The sequence below is a fragment of the Oryctolagus cuniculus genome, chromosome 4 (assembly GCF_964237555.1).
Source record: "Oryctolagus cuniculus chromosome 4, mOryCun1.1, whole genome shotgun sequence".
Taxonomy (NCBI): domain Eukaryota; kingdom Metazoa; phylum Chordata; class Mammalia; order Lagomorpha; family Leporidae; genus Oryctolagus; species Oryctolagus cuniculus.
Genome location: NC_091435.1, coordinates 143,307,231 through 143,328,166, shown reverse-complemented (window position 1 = coordinate 143,328,166; position 20,936 = coordinate 143,307,231). Strand labels below are relative to the sequence as shown.

Here is a 20,936-nt window from a genome sequence, read left to right as displayed (position 1 = left end):
ACCTGGCTGTAGCCATGGGCTCTGCCAACGGCCCTGGCTCTGAGGCCGAGGCTGGCTGTTCTGGGTCTGCTTCTGCGTCTCCTGTTCCCCCTTCCGTGTCTTTCCCCTGCCTTTTCCACCCGCCCCCGCCCTCCCCCTGGCTGCAGACCCCTTCAGTCTCAGGCCCCTGGAGGGTGGCTCCCTGCAGCCCAGCAGCCTTGATCCAGAAGCTTGCATCGTGGTGAGAAGTGAGGCCCTCGCCTCTCCCCTGCCCCCAGAGCAGAGCCCTCTCTGCACGCCCCACATTCTGATTCCAGGGCTCAGGGCCTGGAGCCGCGTGTGTCTGCTTTGTAGAGAAGGCGGGGCACTGTGGGTCTCCTGTGTAGTCAGCAGTACCCGGGAGCCTCTAGAATAGTCCTTCATACCCTCACGGCCCAGACCCTAATCACCAGTGCTCAGGAGGCTGGGAGGACCCCCTGGCTGCACTCCCCATCACTGTCTCCACCCCACCCCCTCTCGCCAGCGAGTCTCGGGTACTGAGCACCAAGTTGGCCTTTGCACAGGTGAACCCAGACCCGGGGCTCCAGCAGTGTGCGTGCCTGTCATCCCCTCCGCCCCGCGCTGTCCACACCCCACATGTCCATCGCCCAGCGTCACGGGCAAAGCAGGGCCTGCACACCAGGGCTTCGATGCCGGGTTTGTGCTCTTGGGATGAGCTGCCCTGGGGCACCTTGCCTGCAGCTGGGAGAAGCTCCTGTCCGGAAGCTTGCGTTGACTGCCTCAGTGGGGACCTGTGGTTCCCAGGGCAGCTGCAGACCTGGGAAAAGCCAACAGAAAGCGTGTCAGCACGCCTTTGCCCTCACTAAGCTGCCCTGCTGGCTCACTTAGAATGCGAAACACGGATGTCAATGGCAACATGCCACGAAACCCGACCTCACTGAGGCGTGAATGTAAGCAGCCGCAGCACGGTGTTGGCAGGTCCCCCGAGCGGGGGAGACTTCGAGTTCCCTGCCTCTCCCTCCCCAGTGTCTAGGCCTCCAGAGACAGACACCATCCTGCCAGGGCCCCCTCCTGTGGCCAGGTCAGCAGCCACCCACGGTTTGTCCCCGGCTGGCCCAGCCACCCAGCACCTGCACAGGCCCGGGGGCGGGTGAGGGAGGAGGGGCCAGGAGAAGCAGAGGCCAATCTGACTTGTTTGTCCTTCATTGTTCCAAAAGGCAACAGATCCCCGAAAAAAGCCAGAAGAAGAAGAAGAAAACCAAATGGCGGGGAGACCGGGCCACTGGCACCCACAAACTGCAGTGCGTGATCTTGTGACGGGCCTGAGGTCCGGGGTGCAGTGACCACGACCCGGCCAGCCCTCGGGACCCCTCCACCACCTAACCGCACTGAGCACTCTTTCTAACCACCACCCGCGGCCTGAGGCCTCGCACAGGAAGGGAGACAGGGAGGGAGGGCAGGGAGCCGGCAGGGGCGGGCCTTGCTCGGGGGCCAGGGCTTCCTCCTTTCCCCCAGGAGATGAGGAAGCCCCTGTTGAGCTTGCTGAGCCGCCTCCTCGGAGGTGTGCTGTTTCTCTCACCTCATGGGCGTGGAAATGTCTGTCCACCTACACATACAGAACAAGCCCTGAGCAAGCTTCCGCCCTTGCCCGCAGCTCCTCGGTGTCTGAGCTTGGGCGTCTTTTGTAGATTTTTAAATTATTTTAATGATTGTTGTTTTCCTAAAGGGGTCTGTACCCACTGCTACAGAGCCCCCTAACCTCCCAATCACAGGTCTGAGATGTTGTTATTGTAGACTCTGTTCTCCCAGCGGTGCCCAAACTGAACCCGATAAGAAAGTAGAGTGTCGGAGAGGACCGGTGTCAGCGGGAGCTGTGGCTTCGGGCCCTGGACTGTGGGTCCAGCTGGGAGGGGTGCGGCCCTACTCGTGGCCTGGACGGGAGAGACGGGAAGTGCTGACTGCCAGGGCTTTGCAGGTTGAGGCTGCAGATGTTAGAAGAGGGGGTTTTACTTTGCCGAGGGCAGTGGCTGGCACAAGCGTGCCAGTTCTAAGAGGAGTTTTCATTGTCCAGCAAATGTATGCAGTAAGTTGATCAGCTTTGCAAAAGTGTTGCTGGGTTTTCAGGGAGGGTGGGGTCAGCAGTGTGCTCGCGGATGTGTGAGAGGGCGCTGGCCGGCTCAGACCCGTCGCCTCCTGCACTGTCCATCCCGTGGGCTGCCTGCTGCCTTTCTGACCTAAGTGCGCAGACACCATCTGGAAAACTGGTTCCTGCTGAATCTTCACCCAGACCGATTCAGTGCTGTCGTCAGTGAAACAGCACCCGGACCGGAAGCCATTTTCCTACTCCAGAAGGACAGTCGGTGAGCAAGCCCTTTCTGGAATTTGAAGACTGAGCAATTCGGCTGCCTTGGAACATCCTTTTAGCAACCTCTTGGCTCTTGACTGGACTCCATCACCAGAGAAGAAAGGCGGGTCTGGCTGACGTGCCGGTGCCAGCAGCCAGGTGGGGGGAGGGGCAGCAGCACGCACGCCCCCGAAGGGAGGGCCACAGCTGGTGCCCTTATTTCCCAGATGTCACATATGAGGTCACCAAACCAACGAGGGCACCCGCAGCAGGCCGCCTGGCCACTCTTAGGAGAAAGAGCCCCAGGGAAGACAAGCGCCTACTGTCCGTCGGGGCGCCTGGATCCTCTGACAGTCCCCAACCCGGCGAGCTCGCCAGCTGGAGGATGATTCTGCTGCAAGAGGAGGCTTGGGACTCTGGCTAGTCGGAGGTCACAGTTAGCAGTCTACATGGCCCTGTATTTCTGCATGGGAGGATGAGAGAGAACATTCCAGATGAGGCCCTTCAGAGTCCCCCCAGTCCTGTACTGCTAACAGGCATTCTGAACCCCAGGAGGACAAAGCTGTTTCCAAGCCTTAGACTTCTCCGAGTCACCAGCTTCGCAGCCCCGTGTGTGATGGCAGCTGCCAGCTGGGGGTGCGGGCCAGGAGAGGTGAGGATGGAGACGCTTTGCACTGACAGAGACGGAGGAGACAAGAAGCCCCGCTCACGGGACGATGGCACCAGCAGCTGCTCCCGGCAGTGGAGGTAGGTCGTTGACCTGGAGCAGATAATGCGCTGCACTCAAGGGCTCGCAGCGCTGCTGGTCTGCCCCCCGCCCTCTGCCGGCCCATCTTCCAGCGCATGGATCCTGCATTGGCCCACAGCTCAGTTCCACTGTGCCCAAGGGAGAAACCGATCGACAACTGACCTGCAGCCTCCGCTTTTGGACCAATGGGGAGCTTTCGTCTCCCGTTTCTCCTGTTTTCCCTGTAGGTTAGGTGAGTTGATTTTCAGACATGAGTCCTAGTGACAGAGGTGGCTTCTGGATGGGCGAAGGTAAAGTGTACCCTGGGGCATACACACCCCATACAGCCTCTCCCTCGTCACCTGGCAGGGCCAGGCTGCGACAGCTGCTCTGGGTCCCACTGGGACCTGTGGCCGTGGTGACATCCTCGCATGCCCACTGGTTTCCCAGGGAATAGTGCAGGCTTCACATGACCCTGAAACACACCCTACCTGCAGTCCCCTCACCCCATGCCCTGCGTGGTGTGCTCTCGGATCCCCTCCCCGTTCTGGCACCCTGCTCAGAGGGCTCCCTTTCTCCCCAGGGGGAGTCCCCACCATGGGGCCATGGCCACTTACTGCCCATGCACTTTGCCCCCAGGGGATGCGTAGATGCTTTCATTAGGGCTTTGCCGGGCACCTTCTCCTGGCACGTGCTGGGGAGAGTGCTTGGTTGGCCTACGTGGCCCACTAACACGTGGCTATTCTAACTCCGAGGCCCCTGAGGCCTGTGACAGGACGATCAGAACCAGTTTCCCCCATTAGCAGCCCGTTGGGTTTTGAAATCCCACGTTGGGTTTGCTTAGAAGGAAAGATACTTGAATTATGGAGCACCCCTGGGTGCCCAGCCTCTGTTACGCAGTATTGACAGGTGGCCGTTGTGAAACGAGGGTGATGCCTGAAGATCTCAATGATGCTTGAGCCTTTTCTGTAACTTTTTATTAAGTCTTTGTGTATCTCGACTCCTTAATAAAGAAAAGAAAGACTCGTTTGTCTCGTTTCCTGTGTTTGCTGAAGTCGTGCTGAGAGCACTGTAAGTTGTCACCTTTGTGCCCACCTCTTAGAGCACCATGACCTTGGTTCTTACCAGACCAAAGCGGAGGAGGAGCCCGCCAGTGGCCGTGAGGGTCTCTCCTTCCTGCACGAGCCAAAGACGAAGCAGGTGAGACAGGCACAGGCCCTTGATGCTGGGTACACTCGGGTTCTTTGTGCGCCTTTAAAACATTTTTAAAGCATTGGTTGATTTGAAAGGCAGAGAGAGAGGTAGAGACAGAAAGAGAGAGACCTTCCATTCACTGGTTCACTCTCCAAATGGCAACAACCGCCAGGGCTGGGCCGGACAGAAGCCAGGAGCCAGGAGCTTCATCTGGGTCTCCCACATGGGTGGCAGGGGCCTATACACTTGGCCATCTTCCACTGCTTTCTCCAGGCTTCATTGGCAGGGAGCTAGATCAGAAGCGGAGCAGCTTGGACTTGAACCAGCAACTCCCATAAGGGGCTCCAGGGTGGCAAGCAAGCGGCTTAACGCGCTGCACCACCACACCGCCCCCTTGTGCATGCTTCTGAGCAAATGAGCTGCTTTAGTCCAGCTGTCCCGCCTGTGAACGAGACAGCTGTACGCCTCTCCTAAGGAGCTCGAGGACTAGAACGAAGTGCAGGATCTCGGGAAAGGCGGCTGGCACAGTGCTCGTCTACAGAACGCCTGTCGGGCTATCGGGCTACCATTCCTTACCATGGCAAGTGCCCTGTGCCCCCTCCGCACTACGATGAGATTTCGTTCTTGGTTGACTGAACCGGCTGGGTATCCTTCCCAGGAATAGAAGCGGATCTCTCTCTCAGTGCCTCTTTGGGTCACTGTTGTGACCCAGAATGGGTATAGGGGCCAGAGCACTTGGGCCACCCTCCACTGCTTTCCCAGGCCATTAGCAGAGAGCTGGATGGGAAGAGGAGCAGCTGGGATCCGAACAAGCTCCCATGTGGGATGCCGGCACCACAGGTGGAGGCTTAGCCTGCTACGTCATGGCACCGCCCCCTTTCTTTCTCTTTCAACTGCTCCAAAGGCTCTTTCCCTGCACTCCACCAGCACCACCGATCTCAAGATCGCCAGTGGCATCCTCTTGCAAGATCCAGTGGCTGTTCTCAGTCTTTCGAACTTGACCTCCGTGCAGCATTTGCGCAGCGATCACTCCCATTTCCTCGTTACATGTCCTTTCATTGGCTTCTAGGATGCTGCCGCCTCTTGCTTTTTGTCCACCGGCCGTTTCTCCTTGGTCTCCTTGGCATGTTCTTCCTCTTCCACCGAACCCGTTCTCTGGAGCACCTCTCCTCCGCCTGTGCTCACTGTTCTCGATGCTTTCATCTGATCTTGAGACTCACTCGTGCCGACCCACTCCAGTTGTGCATTGCCAGCTTGAAACTCTCCCACACCCGACTCACAGATCCAGCTGCCCACCAGACTTCTCCAGTTGGAGGTCTCAGGCACAGTGGCTCCGAGGCCACACGTCCTTCACTGAGTCCCCGACCTCACCCTTCATCCAAAGCCCTCCCTGGCTCCGCTGATGGCAACTCCGGGCTCCCAGTTCCTCAGGCCAGAAGACAAGAGCCCAGCTTTGCCTTCCTCTCCCTCACACCTCACTTCCAATCTGATAGCAGTTCCTGTCGACTCCATCTGCAACATGTAGGCAGAATCTGCCCATTGCTCTCCACCTGTGCTGGCCCACGCTGTCATCACTCATGCGTGCTTCACTCCTCTTGTCTTCCTGCAGCTGAAGAAGTTTTGGGAACATGGAGGTCAAATTGTGTCTCCGTTCTGTTCAGCTCCTCCACTCCCCAGGCTCCCCCATCTCATTTTTCAAGATGTGTCAAGGTAGACGATGTCACTGGACCCCTAAATGGGCTGATGTTCATGAGCCACAGCGTAGGACAGCCGGGGATGTTCCAGGCAGCACCCATTGAGCTCTGAGCCGTACAGCAGGGCTACGGAGCAGCAAACAGCCTGGTGCATGGGCTGAGCCCTTGCAATCTCTGCATTTGGAGGAGCCTGTTGGCCTGGGAGAGCTGAGAGGAGGACTTGTGTGATCGTGGGCTCTCGTGGACCCCGTGCTCAGCAGCTGAGACGGCTGTCCAGTCAGTCACTGCGTGGAAAGGGTGCTCACCCAGGAGCCACTGACTCCGTTGCCTTTGCAGACCGAGGCCTTCATGGTCTCAAGGTTCCCAGGTGCAAATCAGGACTATTTTAAGCAAGGTTCCACCCTTCTGAGAAGGCGGGCAGTAAAGTTCCCAGGTGTCACAGATGTCAGCATCCGGGAGCTGGTTGGAAATGCAGACTCTTGGGCTCTGTCCCAACCTGCTGAGTCAGGAGCTGTGTTTTGGGGCTGGTGCTGTGGTGCAGTGTGTTAAGCTGTGGCCTGTGACTCCAGCATCCCGTATGGGAACTCTGGTTCCAGTCCCAGCTGCTCTACTTCCAATCCAGCTCCCTACTAACGCACCTGGGAAGCAGTGGAAAATGGCCCAGATCCTTAGCCCCTGCCACCCACATGGAAGACCTGGATGGAGTTCCCGGCTCCTGGCTTTGGCCAGAGGATTGCAGCAGTTTTGGCAGGAGCAGGGGGGTAGTGAACTGGTAGATGGAAGATCTCTCTTTCTCCCCCAATTCCCCAACCGTCACTCTGCCTTTCAATTTTTTTTTTTTTTTTTTTTTTTTTTTAAGAATCAGCATGTTGGCCGGCGCCGCGGCTCACTAGCGGCGCCGGCACACCGGGTTCTAGTCCCGGTCGGGGCGCCGGATTCTGTCCCGGTTGCCCCTCTTCCAGGCCAGTTCTCTGCTGTGGCCAGGGAGTGCAGTGGAGGATGGCCCAGGTGCTTGGGCCCTGCACCCCATGGGAGACCAGGAAAAGCACCTGGCTCCTGGCTCCTGCCATCGGATCAGCGCGGTGCGCCGGCCGCAGCGCGCCGGCCGCGGCGGCCATTGGAGGGTGAACCAACGGCAAAAGGAAGACCTTTCTGTCTCTCTCACTGTCAACTCTGCCTGTCAAAAAAAAAAAAAAAAAAAAAAAAAAGAATCAGCATGTTAACAAGATGCCCAGTGACTTGTGTGCACAGTAGTTGGAGTAGCTTCTGCCCAACCACACCAAGCGTGGCATCTGGAATGAAACCCGGCCCTGGACTCACTGTGCCGGGGGACCCAGTTCAACTCAGGCCAAGCCGAGGGAGCCTGATTAGCATTCAGTCCGCAGCTGGAGTTTGCACCTCTGCCATTAGCAGCTGCAGGATTCTGTGGAGCCAGGCTACGGCCATTGAGAAGGGTCCTTCCCCATCAGCGCCGGGCACTTCCCTTCATTAGGGAAAGCTTCTGTGCAAAGGCAAATGGGCTCCCAGTTGGCTTCTCAGACAGCCTTGTGGTTTTCTTCAAAGCTGGACAAGCGTGTTAAATGCACAGAGCAGGAGAACTGGGAAGCTGCCGCCGTGCCCTCACTGCCGCCCTGCAGGTGGGGTGGCGGGATGGTCTGTGCAAGCCTCAGAGGCTTTCATTCCTAGGGTTCTCACTTTGCTGCTGGGCTGCCTGGTCCATGCCAGGTGGCTCGTGATCATGCTAATGCAATATTTCAAACGGGGCCAAAAGGCAAGCGGAGTTCATCCCAAGCAAAGGCCTGGGGGTGCTGTCAGTGGGAGGCACCTCCTGGCAATGAGGTGGTTGGCACCAGAGTCCAGCATTCGGGTCCTAAGCCACACCTGGGCTCCACACAGAGCTAGCAGCAGCCGGAACGGGGCTCTCAGAGCCATGGCGCCTGCAGGGGACTTGTGAGAAAAGCACACAAAAGCCACTCTAAGCGTGGCCGAGGGGAGGCCCCGCACGCTGCGCTAAGGAAACCCCTGTAGGAGACTCTGCTGCTTCCTGGAGACTGCAGACCGCCGGGTGAGGTCCCACGTGCAGGTAAGCACTGGCTTGGGCTGTTGTCACTCTGAGCCAGTTTCTGCCTCTCCCGGCACTACTGTCCTGCCCCTCCATTTTCCTAACTGCCCCCCATGAATGGGGGTCCTCCAGGTCTGGAGCCCGGGGGAACGCCCCTGCCCTGCACAGGGGCATTGACCTGTGAAATCGTACACAAAGTCAGGTGCATGCATGCACTCTTCCCAGGGGGACCATGGAATTCTCGGGGTCTCCCACCAGGTGCAGCCCCTTTACCCTCTGCCCTGGTCACAGACCCTCTGGTGGTGCCAGGGCCATGGGGAGTAGAAAGAGGAAGCGAAAGGGGCCCAGCTCCGGCTTCGCCACTGCCAAGAAGCGCTGACAGCACTGCTCACTTGGACTCCCTCCCGGGGCATCCTGAGGGCAGGGAGGGGCCCGGCCTTCTCCTCCCGGTTCTGTCCGCATGACTGAGTGTGTGACCCACACGTGACTCGCCCGCGCCGCCCCCACCACCATTAGCAAAGAAGCTGAGGAAAGCCAGGCTGCCCTGACCCGACCCCAGGACTGTGTGGCAGAGGGGAGGGACTGAGGAGGAACGTAGGAAAAGCACTTGAAGCCATGGACTTGAGCTCTTTACCACCTAGCCTGTGGTTTGCCACATGAGCTGTCTTTCAGAGTCGCTGGGGGGCCCAGACCACACCACCAGCCAGTCTTGCGCAATTGGCCAGGGGAGGAGCCGGGCATCAGGGCTCCTGGTCCTGGTACCTGGTCCCCCTAGAAGGACCTCATAGAAGACCTGAATCAAACTCCTGGCCCCCAGCTTCAGCCCGACCCAGCCCTGGCTATTGTGGGCATTTGGGGAAGAGACCAGGGGATGAGACCTTTGTCTATCTGTCTCTGCTTTTCAAATACATTAAAATTTGAGAAACTCAGAAAACCCTAAATCAGATTGGCCTAAACCACCTTTCTCCACCCCCAGCCCTGTGCCGTCCACAGACCTGCTGAAGAGTTCACATATTTCCCGAGGGCCAGGTTCTTCCAGTGACCTCTGTTTCCAACTGTTCCACACTGAGGTTCAACCATTCCTGAGCTTTGCCGCAAATGTGGGAGTTCCAGGATCGGCCGCCCGGTGGCCATCACCAACCCCGACGTCAGCCACCCCCCGGATTCTCTCAACCTCCTTTGCTTTGCTTGTTTTCCTTCCTTTTTTTTTTTTTTTTTTTAAGATTTTTAAAATTTATTTGAGAGGCAGAGTTACAGAGAGGTCTTCTATCCACTGGTTCACTCCCCAAATGGCTGCAATGGCTGGAGTTTCTTCCAGGTCTCCCACATGGGTGCAGGGGCCCAAGCACTTGGGCCATCTTTTATTGCTTCCATTAGCAGGAAGTAGGGTTGAGAGTGGAGCAGCTGGCACTGGAACCGGTACCCATGTGAGATGCCAGTGCCACCGGCGGAGGATTAACCTGCTACAGCACAGCGCCGGCCCCTGCCTTGCTTTCTTGAGCTGAAATTCTATACTGTGAAACATGACTATTATAGGCGACAAAAGGCTCCAGTTTGCTCAGGATGGAGGTGCTTCCTGGGACGCTGGCCTTTCACTGCTAACTCCCGGACAGTCCCAGGACCACCAGGACCACTGGTCACCATACTGATAAGAGTGAAACTATCACCCAGTTCTAGAACAATAGTATGCTGATGGTTCTTTTTTTTTTTTAAATTGTTTGTTTATTTTATTTTTTTATTTTGACAGGCAGAGTGGACAGTGAGAGAGAGAGACAGAGAGAAAGGTCTTCCTTTGCCGTTGGTTCACCCTCCAATGGCCGCCGCGGCCGGCGCGCTGCGGCCGGCGCACCGCGCTGATCCGATGGCAGGAGCCAGGAACCAGGTGCTTTTCCTGGTCTCCCATGGGGTGCAGGGCCCAAGCACTTGGGCCATCCTCCACTGCACTCCCTGGCCACAGCAGAGAGCTGGCCTGGAAGAGGGGCAACCGGGACAGAATCCGGCGCCCCGACCAGGACTAGAACCCGGTGTGCCGGCGCGCTAGGCGGAGGATTAGCCTAGTGAGCCACGGCGCCGGCGGCTGATGGTTTTTAATCTTTAGCAGCCAACAGAATCCCATGGGAGACTAGTTGGCACAGACTAGTTGAAACACGGATGTTTCTGAGTTAGTGGATCTGGGCGGGGCCTGAGCATATGGGTTTCTAACAAGTTCTGCAGGTGAGGTTGCTGATCCCTGCCTCCAATTGGGAGAGCCCAAAATTAGCTCATCCACATGACACAGCCAGCAGAGCAAACAAATATAGCGACCAGCTCACAGTCTGTAGAGCTCTTATTGTCGACTCAAGCATGATGCCGATTCTACGCAGTATCTCACTTAATCCTGTGAGGTCTGTGATGCAACGATGCTTGCTGTACAGAAAGTGAAACAGGTGCTCCGAGTTCTGCCTGCACTCCCAGCAGGCTGAGGACCAAGCCAGTCTCAGCTGGCGACTCGAGCCGTCTTCAGTTTTAACCTTGCTTGAGGAAAATATTTCTTTTTTTTTCTTTTTTTTTTTTTTTTTTTTTTTTGGACAGGCAGAGTGGACAGTGAGAGAGAGAGAGAAAGGTCTTCCTTTGCCGTTGGTTCACCCTTCAATGGCTGCCGCGGCTGGCGCGCTGCGGCCGGCTGGAGCCAAGTGCTTCTGGTCTCCCATGGGGTGCAGGGCCCAAGCACTTGGGCCATCCTCCACTATACTCCCTGGCCACAGCAGAGAGCTGGCCTGGAAGAGGGGAAACCAGGACAGAATCCGGCGCCCCAACCGGGACTAGATCCCAGTGTGCCAGCGCCGCAAGGCGGAGGATTACCCTATTGAGCCGCGGCGCCGGCCGAGGAAAATCTTTCAATGCAAAATTGCCCATGTCCCTGCCTTCCTCTGTGTGGGCCGAGTGAAGGTCTGCTTCCCCCCGGGGACTCACCAGCAGCACTCTGAACTTCAGGGGTGTCACTGGCCAGAGCAGCGCTCACTGTGGCCTTGGCCGTCACCTCCAGGAAAGTCCAGGCCGGGACAAGCCAGCAAGCAGTTGGCACGACACAGCCCAGGGGGCCCTGACCTTGGCACTGCTCGCTTGGCGGCGCTGGAAGCCGATGGTCTGTACACGGGTCCCTTGATGTGAGGCACCAAATTGTTTTCCTTGGTGCTGCAGCCACGCCTCCCACCACCTTTCACTTCCCTCTGTGGTCGGAGAGTAGAGGTCTCTGGTGATTCTGGTGCACAGGAGCTCCACAGGGCGCTGATGTGCTGCCGAGGTCCTCCCCAGCTGTGCTGCTGGCTGGCTGGTGACCTCAGGCACTCGGCCAGGCCCTCCAGGCCCGGATTTCGCCTCAGCTGTCAAATAGTCTTGATGATCACAGAGCTAACTTGTGAGGGCTGCAGGCTATTGTCACGTGTCACCGTCAGAACAATGGCTGGCACGGGAGAGGCACCCTATTTGAATGTTGGCCAGGATCCAAGAGGCAGTTGTTCTCGGCTTCTGGACTGCCTCTTAGTGACCGCAGCCTGCAGGGGAAGGCAGCTCGCCAGCCCCCTGGGGCTTTGCTGGGAGCACCTCCCTGAGGGCCTGGAGGGGCCCCCAGCTGCTTCCCCCTTCTCCTCTGCCCCCAGAGGCTCCTCACCCCCAGACACCTCCTCTTGCCCTCTCTGAGCTCTGTCCTTGCCCAGTTCCCTTTGTCAATCAAACAAGATTCAGCCTTCAGAAGGAAGCAATTTGGCACCTACAAGGAAGAGGATTAAAATTCTCTATGATAAAAAAGCCATTCCCAGGACCCTCTCCTGAAGAAATAATCAAAGATGCAAAGAATGATGAGCAAAGATGATCTTTGGAGTCACAAAGCAAGACGTTGTAAAGTATCCAAGTGAACAAAAATTGGGGAGTGATTAAATAAGTAACACTATACCCATGTAATGGAGGGTGACGCCACTCACAGGAGAACAGCATCAGAAATGTGCATTTCCAGAGCCAGTGTTGTGGCACAGCGGGTTAAGCCTCCACCTGTGACTCTGCCATCCCATTTCAGAGCGCTGGTTCAAGTCCCAGCTGCTCCACTTCTGATCCAGCTCCCTGCTAATGCATCTTCAAAAACAGCAGCAGATGGCCCAAGTGTTTGGGCCCCTGCACACATGTTCCTGGCTCCTGGCTTCTGCCTGGCCAAGCCCCAGCCATTGTGGCCATTTGGGGAGTAAACCAGCGGATGGAAGATCTCTCTCTCTCTCCCTCTCCCTCTCCCTCTCCCTCTCCTTCTCCCTCTGTCGCTCTGCCTTTCAAATAAGTAAAATAAATCTTTAAAAAATAAAGCAATGTTCCTGCCCTACATGTGCATTATCCCTGCGTATTAGCATCTCTTTTGAAATCTTTATTTAGGGGCCGGTGCTGTGGCATAGCCGATAAAGCCTGCAGTGCCCACATCCCATATAGGTGCCGGTTCAAGACCCAGCTGCTCCTCTTCTGATCCCATTCTCTGATCAAATGGCCTGGGAAAGCTGTAGAAGATGGCCCAAGTCCTTGGGCCCCTGCACCTGCGTGGGAGACCCGGAAGAAGCTCCTGGCCCCTGGCTTTGGATCAGCCCAGCTCCGGCCATTGTGGCCATTTGGGGAGTGAACCAGCGGGTAGAAGACCTCTCTCTCTGCCTCTCTTTCTGCCTCTCTGTAACTCTGCCTTTCAAATAAATAAATAAATCTTAAAAAAGGAAATCTTTATTTAGTGGAAACATAAAAAAATGGAATCCAGGTTCTGTTTATTTTTATTTCTTTGACTCCCAGCAAAATTGCCTTATCAAAATTTGTCAACTTTTATTTCTTATAAACTGCTACTTATGCCCTCTTCAATGTTTTACTATCTATTGGCTTTTATCTAATGAACAAATTTCCAAGTTTATTGACCACTTAATGTCATATTTACTGCAAAATTTTCTCCTGGAATGTAGTTCTCTCTCTCTCTCTCTCTCTCTCTCTCTCTCTCTCTTTCAATGCCTCCAGGGTGCACATTGGCAGGAAGGTGGATTTGGGATCCCAAGCTGGGTGCCGAACTCTGGCACTTGCCATGGGCAGTGGGTGTGCTGACCACTAACCCAAACTGCCACCCCACTCCCTATAAACAAGTTTATTTGAATAAGACTTAAAGGGAAACTGCATAGGATTCTTTTTTTAGACTAATTTACCCCTATTTAAAGTCAGATGTAATAGCTGCATACAAATAAGGATATTTGTAAAACTGTCCTTATTTCTATAATGATAAATGAAAAGCAAAAATGTGCCAATCAAACAAGATATGCAGAGACGCTATGGATGTTTGTGTTTTCAAAACAGTGAGAGAAAAATGGCTTCCAGGAATGAACGTAAGGGTAAGAGCTGCGCGGGCACACCCCTCCTGGAGAAAAGGGATATTGTCACAGAACCAGTGATTCTCGCAGTCCCGTCTCCACTTGACGTCAATCGGAACGCACCTGCGGCCACTTAGGAACAATATGCTTGTGCGCTGACGCCAGTTCCTCTCGATGCAACAAGGGAACGGGGAAGGCGCAGCAGTCACGGGCAGGGGAGGCCGCGCCCCCGACCCCGGGCTGCAAGGACAGCGTCTGGCATAGACCTGCAGGCTCCCTTTTCTGCGGACACTGCTGGAGCGCGGGTGCACCTGCAGCCCCGCCCCTCCCCAACCTGCGCAGGTGCATCCGTTTCTCAGGCTGCCCATCAAATCGCAAACCCTACTGTCTGAAGCAGCCTTTCCTTCAGCCTTCCAGGTCCCAGGGAGCCACCCTACCCCACCCCCTTTGCTTCTGTGTGCTCATGGCTCTCAGTCTGGACTCCTTCGGGCTCCTTGTCGGCCATGGCCAGTGCCAGAGCGCCTTGAATCGCCGCTTCACAGAAGAGGTGCCGGCCCGCACTGAACCAAGGCAGCAGAACCCAGGTCCTCTTTGTCCCGTGTGGCTGATTTATTTCTACGCTATTGACATTTTAAATTTTCAAAGCTGCAATTTCCCACTTCCGGTTTTGTCTTGGATGTCATGCTAACAGGGTCCTTTTTCTTCCAAATGCTACTATTTTATTCTAATATGTTTAGAGTTGCACCTTTGTAGATGACTTCCAATTCACAAAACATGGAAATGGAACTGCCCATACCCCATCCCATTCTATTGAAGATTAAGCGAACTGACTGAAAAACTTCCGAAACCGACAGTGGGCATATAGCGGCCGGCTGGCACGGTCGGCAATTCTTAACGGAAACTTCAATTCACGGCCCACTTGTTCCGCAGTTAGGTGTGGAACAGGCAAGCCAGCTGTCCCAAGACCGCGTCTTCAAGGACATCCGCTGTCCTGGGCTGGAGTGCCATCTTCTTGCAGACCCCAAGCCCTGGGGGAAGTTCCCTTCAGGGAGCCATGACCTGAGGGTGAGGCTACCCTAAACTCCCCGTTCACGTCCCACCCGCCCCTACGGCAAGTCCAGGACAGTTTCCAAGGGTAGGCACAGGCCTGGCAGCCCCGTCAGCGTCTCAGTCTCACATACCCTACTCCCCTTCCTTTCACTTTTCGCCCCGGGAGCCAATCGGATCCCATTTCTCTACCCCCATCTCCAACCCTCTGAATCCGGCCAATGTCACCAAGGCCAGCATGCACAGGCAGGAGCCAGGGGTATGTCAGTGCCTGGGTTCTGACTGGGGTGGTGGGCGCGTCCCTCGCCCCAGGGCACACCCAGCTTGGCTGTCCGCTGCCAGTTCGGTTCCCCAAGCCCAGGCAAGGACCAGACTGTCTCAGTCTGAAGTTCCTCTCTTCCAGGCAACCTCTGCAAGGGGAAGCGAGTGGAGGGAGGGAAGGGGCTGGGATTCGCTGCTGGTGGCAGATGCCCTTTTTTCCAAGGCAAAGAACAGAAATGCCAGTGTTGAGGGGAGCGCTCTGTGCTCCAGGGGTCTCCACAACCCGGTGGGGGGGGGGGGGAGGCACCCAGAACCTGGAGTCTGTGTGAACGGCGCCCCCTGGCGGTCACCGCGGCAAGGCACGTACAGGGCGCTTCCACTGAGCCACTCTTTGAACCCCAGCAGGTTGAGGGCTGTGCACCCCTCCAGACGCCGACCCCGACCCCGGGCGTCGGCCAAGCAAAGACTCCCGCTCCGGTCCACCCACCCAGCTCCCCCGCCCCGGTCCCCCAGGTTTCCCAGGGCTCAGCGGCAGGGCCGGGACACAGACCTAAGTGGGTGTGGCTCCATTCCATGCCAACCCCAAGCTAGGGCCTCGCTATGCGGCCTTGGGCAAGTAGCTGCGACCAGGTGAGCCTGGGCGTCCTCACTGGAGAACACAGGAATCCTGTAGGCTTGTTGTGAGGATTAAATGAGTGAGTGCACTCAGGGCTTAGAATAGTATCTGGCGCGCACATAGAAAGCTCTCCATGTCCCCTGTCTGCTATTTTTCACGCCTCCGGCATTATTATTACGGCAGCAGAAGCGGTTGGTATTGTTCCCACCTGAGGCCCCCACCGCCAGCCGGAACCCACCTGGGAAGCCGCAGCGGTACCCTCCTCGACCACCAGGAGGCGCCATGGTCCAGCGGATGGGCCCCTTTCCATCTGCGCCTCTGCGCTCCTTTCCTCGCGAAACTCGCCGGTTCCCCTCGAAAGCAGGCAGGGAAACCCCTCTCTGTAAGGGGATTTCAAAGGCCGGATCCCTCTGCCCTCTGGCACCGGGAAAACGCGTCTCCCGCCTAGCGAGTTCACCATCTGTGTTTGCCAAGTGACGAGTGTTTGCCAAGTGACTGTCCCAGCGTTGGGCCTGGGTGGGGGGGGTCTTCTCGGGAGCGGCGTGCTCCAGGAGGGCCTTGCTCCTTCTTCACGCTGCCTGCCCGGTGCCGAGGCCGCGCCCCCGACGGCTGACCACTGACCCCCGCCAGGGACTGATGGGTCCGTCTGCCTTGAGCTTTCCAAGTAGGCCCAAAGAAGACGGGGTCCCCGAGAAAGGCGCTCTTGGCTCCCCACACGCTCACAGCCCGAGCCCCCGGCCTGTTCTGGCCCCTGGCTGTGCACGCTGCACCCCTACTTTCCCAGGGTTGCATGAGGACCCCTGCCCCAGCACACTGCTTATTTAAAAGGGCCGATTTCAAAGCCCCCCCCGGGGGGGGGCGAGTGGTGCTCAAAGTGGGGGCAGAGACAGCATCCCTGGAGCTTGTAAGAGATGCAGATCTCGGGGTGGCCTGTGGCGGACATCCCCTACAAGAGCCGGTTCCAGGCTTCCCATCCAGCTCCCTGCTAATGACTTGGGGAGGCAGCAAAAGATGTCCCAAGTGCTTGGGCCCCTGCCGCTCATGTAGGAGAGGAGACCCTGATGGAGTTCCAGGCCCCTGGCTTTAGCCCAGCCCAGCTCTCGTTGTTGTGGCCATTTGGGGAGTGAACCAGTGAGTAGAAAATCTCTTTCTCTGTCTCTCCATCCCCTCCCTGTTACTTTTTCAAGTAAATAAAATAAATCTTTAAAAAAAGAGAGAGATGGCCGACGCCATGGCTCACTTGGCTAATCCTCTGACTGCAGCGCCGGCACACCGGGTTCTAGTCCCAGTCAGGGCGCCGGATTCTGTCCCGGTTGCCCCTCTTCCAGTCCAGCTCTCTGCTGTGGCCAGGGAGTGCAGTGGAGGATGGCCCAGGTCCTTGGGCCCTGCACCCGCATGGGAGACCAGGAGAAGCACCTGGCTCCTGGCTTCAGATTGCCACAGCGCAGGCCGTGGCGGCCATTTGGGGGGCGAACCAACGGAAGGAAGACCTTTCTCTCTGTCACTCTCTAACTCTGCCTGTCAAAGAGAGAGAGAGAGATGCAAAACCCCACCCCAGACCCCTGAATCGGAAACTCTGAGTGGGCCCTGAAAGCTGTTCCTTAGCAGTTGCTCTGGGCGGGCGCTGGGGCTGCGTCGGGTGGGTGGAGACCCCCTGGCCTGCACTCCCCCCCACCCCAGGTGCTGCGGAAGCCCCCTGCTGCGATCTAACGCCAAAGGTGTGTGGTTGCAGTGTGTTGCATTACGGTAGGTGTTGTCCTGTCGCAAAGTGCTCCAGGCTATTGTGGTTTTAGTTTCTACTCTCCAAGAACCAGGACTTGTGACAGATGATTAGGCTGCGAGCTCTGTCTTGTTTCCCACCACAGCTGTGTGTATTTCTCCCCCGAGGCACGGGAGGTAGTGCTGAGACTCGGAGGCCATCCTGCTGGGGAGAGGAGATGCACCCGCACACCCAGTGGGTGCCGGGATGGGGCCCGCATGGTACCTGGAGGAAGAGGAGGTGCAGCCCCACCCACTCTTCCGGAAGCTACAGTCTCAGCCAGATGAGCTCTCGGCAGGAGGTGTGAACAGCGAGCTCCTTCCCTGCCCATGGTCTGCCCCAGAAGCTTCGCAGAGCTCAGATTTGCCATCCAAACCTGCACCCGTAGGAAGAGAGAAGAGAGGGCAGAGCTGCTGTCCTGTAACAATTCCACAGGCCAGGCGGTGCTGTGGCACAGCAGGCTAAGCCTCCGCCTTCAGAACCGGCATCCCATATAGGAGATGGTTGGAGCCGTGGCTGCTCCACTTCCGATTGGTGCTCCCTGCTGATGCACCTGAGAGAGCACTGGAAGATGGCCAAAGTGCTTAGGACCCTGCATACACATGGGAGACCTGGACGGAGTTCCTGGCTCGTGGCTTCAGGTTGGCTCGGATCCAGCCATTGTGGCCATTTGGGGAATGAATCACTGGATGGAAGATCTCTGTGTGTGTGTGTCCCTCCCTCTCTCTCAACTCTGCCTTTCAAATAAATAAATAAACCTTAAATTTAAAAAAAAGTCCAAAGGCTGAACTGAAAGAAATTAGAAGTTTTTAAATAGGGGTTTTAATATTGGATTGCATAGGGCTTTTTTTTAAACAAAAAGATGTATTTATTTATTTGAAAGGTAGAGTTACAGAGAAGCAGAGAGAGAGCGAGAGAGAGAGAACGAGGTCTTCTATCTGCTGGTTCACTCTCCAGATGGCTGCAGTGGCCAGAGCTGGGCTGATCTGAAGCCAGGAGCCAGGAGCTTCTTCCGGGTCTCCCAAGTGAGTATAGGGGCCCAAGGATGTGGGCCATCTTCCACTGCTTTCCCAGACCATAGCAGAGAGCTGGATCGGAAGTGGAGCAGCCGGGACTTGAACCAGCACCCATATGGGATGCCAGCACTGCAGGCAGTGGCTTTACCCACTATGCCACAGTGCCAGTTCCTGATGTGTACTTTTAAGATTTGTGTACTTTATGTAAATAGCATTTCATAAAAATAAATATAGAAACATAGAATGGTAATAAGGCTTTTAATACAGTGCCTGCATGCAGTCTGATCTTAATAAACATTAGCATTTAGTTACTTAGAATATTTATAGGGTAGTTACAGCTGCGCTTGATGGGAAATCTATAGCTGTAAATATGAATATAATAAAAGAGGCTGAGAACTAAGTATTTTAACTTCTATCTCAGAGTTAACTGAAGTGACCTTCACTGTGGCATAGTAGGTTAAGCCTCCACCTGTGGCACCAGCATCCCATATGGGTGCCTGTTCAAGTCCCAGCTGCTCCACTTCCTATCCAGCTCCCTGCACCTGAAAAATCAGTGGAAGATCCCAAGTGCTTGGGCTCCTGCACCCACATGGGAGACCCAGAGGAGGCCCCTGGCTTCTGGCTTCACACCTGCCCAGCTCTGGCTGTTGTAGCCATTCAGGGAGTGAAACAGCAGATGGAAGATCTCTGTCTCTCCATTGCTCCATCTGTAAATCCCCCTCTCAAACAAATAAATAAAATAAAATAAAATTAACTGAGGAGCCAGCTTTGTGGCACTGTAAGCTAAGCTGTTGCCTGCAGTGCTAGCATCCCATGTGTGCCTGTTCAAGTCCCAGCTTCTCCACTTCCGATCCAGCTCCCTGTAAATGTACCTGGGAAAGCAGCAGAAGATAGCTCAAGTGCTTGGGCCCCTGCCACCCACAATGGGAGACCCAGATGGAGTTCCAGGCTCCTGGCTTCAGCCTGGCCCAGCCCTGGCTGTTGGCTGTTGTAGCCATTTGGGGAGTGAACCAGCAGATGGAAGAGTGGAATCTCTCTCTCTCTCTCTCGCTGTCGCTCTCTCTGTCCTTAAGGTTAACTAAGGGGCCGGGATTGTGATGGAGCAGATAAAACCAATGCTCGTGGTTCCAGCATCCCAGGCATCCGATATGGGCATGGGTTGAGTCCTGGCTGTTCCACTTCTGACCCAGCTCCCTGCTAAGGAGCCTGGGAAAGCAGCAGAGGACAGAACAAGAGCTCGGGCCCCTGCCACTCACATGGGAGACCTGCATGAAGCTCCTGGCTCCTGGCTTTGGCCTGGCCCAGTGCCGGCCATTTGCATCCATCTGGGGATAAAAGAGTCAAGAGAAGAATCCTCAGAATATCTACAACAAGTATTTTATTTTTATTTATTTACTTGAAAGAGAGAGAGGACAAAGAGAGTGCTCCAAACTATTGGTTCATTCCCCGAAGGGGAGCCAAATCCAGGAGCCAGGAACGCTGTCCAGGTCTCTCACACGGGTGGCAGGAGCCCAGTTCCTGAGTCATCCCTGCTGCCTCCCAGGGTCTGCAGTAGCAGGAAGCTGCAGTCAGGAACCGGAACTGGGACTCAAACCAGGCGCTCTACTGTGAGATGTCAGCATCTTAACTGGTATCTTCATCACAACAAGAGTTTTGCAAGTGCATTCCCGTGTGGGTAATTAGTGTTCTCTGTTGGAGCACGTGGTTCAGTTCCTGCCTCTGGCTCCTGACTCCAGCTTCCTGCTAATGCAGACCGTGGGAGGCGGTGGTGATGGCGCAAGTGGTTAGGTCCCTGCCACCTACCTGGGAGACCTGGACTGAGTAGCCTGGCCCTGTCCCAGACATTGTGAGCATTTGGGAGTGACCCAATGGATGGGAGCTGTCTCTTTCTCTCTCTCTCTCGATCTGCCTCTCTGCCTCTCAAATAAATAAATAAAAATTTAAACAAGAACACCCCACAGATCCTACAGACATTAAAATGCATGCTTGTGCATGTGTGTGTATATGATAAACATCTCTATGCTGATACATTTTTAAATTCAGATAAAATTGAAAAATTCCTTGATAATAAGTCACAGTTTCAAAAATGTGGTTGTTTTGAAAAGAGAACATCTTGGGGCTGGCGCTGTAGCATAGCGGGTAAAGCCGCCACCTACAGTGCTGGCATCCCATATGGGTGCTGGTTTGAGTCCCGGCTGCTCCACTTCTGATCCAGCTCTCTGCTATGGCCTGGGAAAGCAGTGGAAGATGGCCCAAGTCCTTGGGCCCCTGCACCCATGTGGGAGACCCAGAGGAAGCTCCTGGCTCCTGGCTTCGGATCGGTGCAGCTCTCACTGTTGTGGCCAATTGGGGAGTGAACCAGTGGATGAAAGACCTGTCTCTCTCTCTCCCTCTCCTTCTCTCTCTGTGTAACTCTGACTTTCAAATGAATAAATAAATCTTTTTAAAAAAATGAAAAGAGAGCATCTCCCAGTCCTGCAGTGACTGAAGCCATCGAATAGGAAAGTTAGACACACCGGGCGGAAGCTAGGCCAGAGGTACAAGTGCCAGGCAGGAGACTGCCTCTGAACAGCAGCCTAGTGTTCCAGAGGGAAGAGAGGGCGGGCGGGCCGGTCCATCTCCCCTGTCCCTGCCCCACAGAGCCAGGTTTGCACGGTGGCCAATGCTGGTGGTTGTTACTTGGCAGTGACTGTGGTGGCTGCGATGAGCTCAGAGTCAACGTGGACCACCCAAGGGGCCGGAGTCCTTCCTGCACCTGCAGCCTGTATCCCAGGTGATGGGCAGAGAGGACTCTGAGGCACAACTTTCAGCTGGCTAACAGAAGTGGAGCTGACAGAAGATTCCTAGACCATGGCTGCCGGGGGCTCCAGGGAGGGGGAGTGT

At 55.8% G+C, this 20,936-nt stretch overlaps 1 protein-coding gene across 4 annotated transcripts in view; it reads left to right on the top strand.

The window, feature by feature from the left end:
* The window catches only part of MRAS (muscle RAS oncogene homolog), a 48,022-nt gene extending 43,943 nt beyond the window's left edge, over positions 1-4,079 (top strand). For all 4 annotated transcript variants that reach the window (XM_051818636.2, XM_051818637.2, XM_051818635.2 and 1 more), the window contains exon 6: positions 1,197-4,079. In XM_051818636.2, the coding sequence (XP_051674596.1) occupies positions 1,197-1,296 (100 nt within the window). In that variant the 3' untranslated portion in view covers positions 1,297-4,079. The remainder of the gene's footprint in view (positions 1-1,196) is intronic.
* Positions 4,080-20,936: the final 16,857 nt, after the last annotated feature.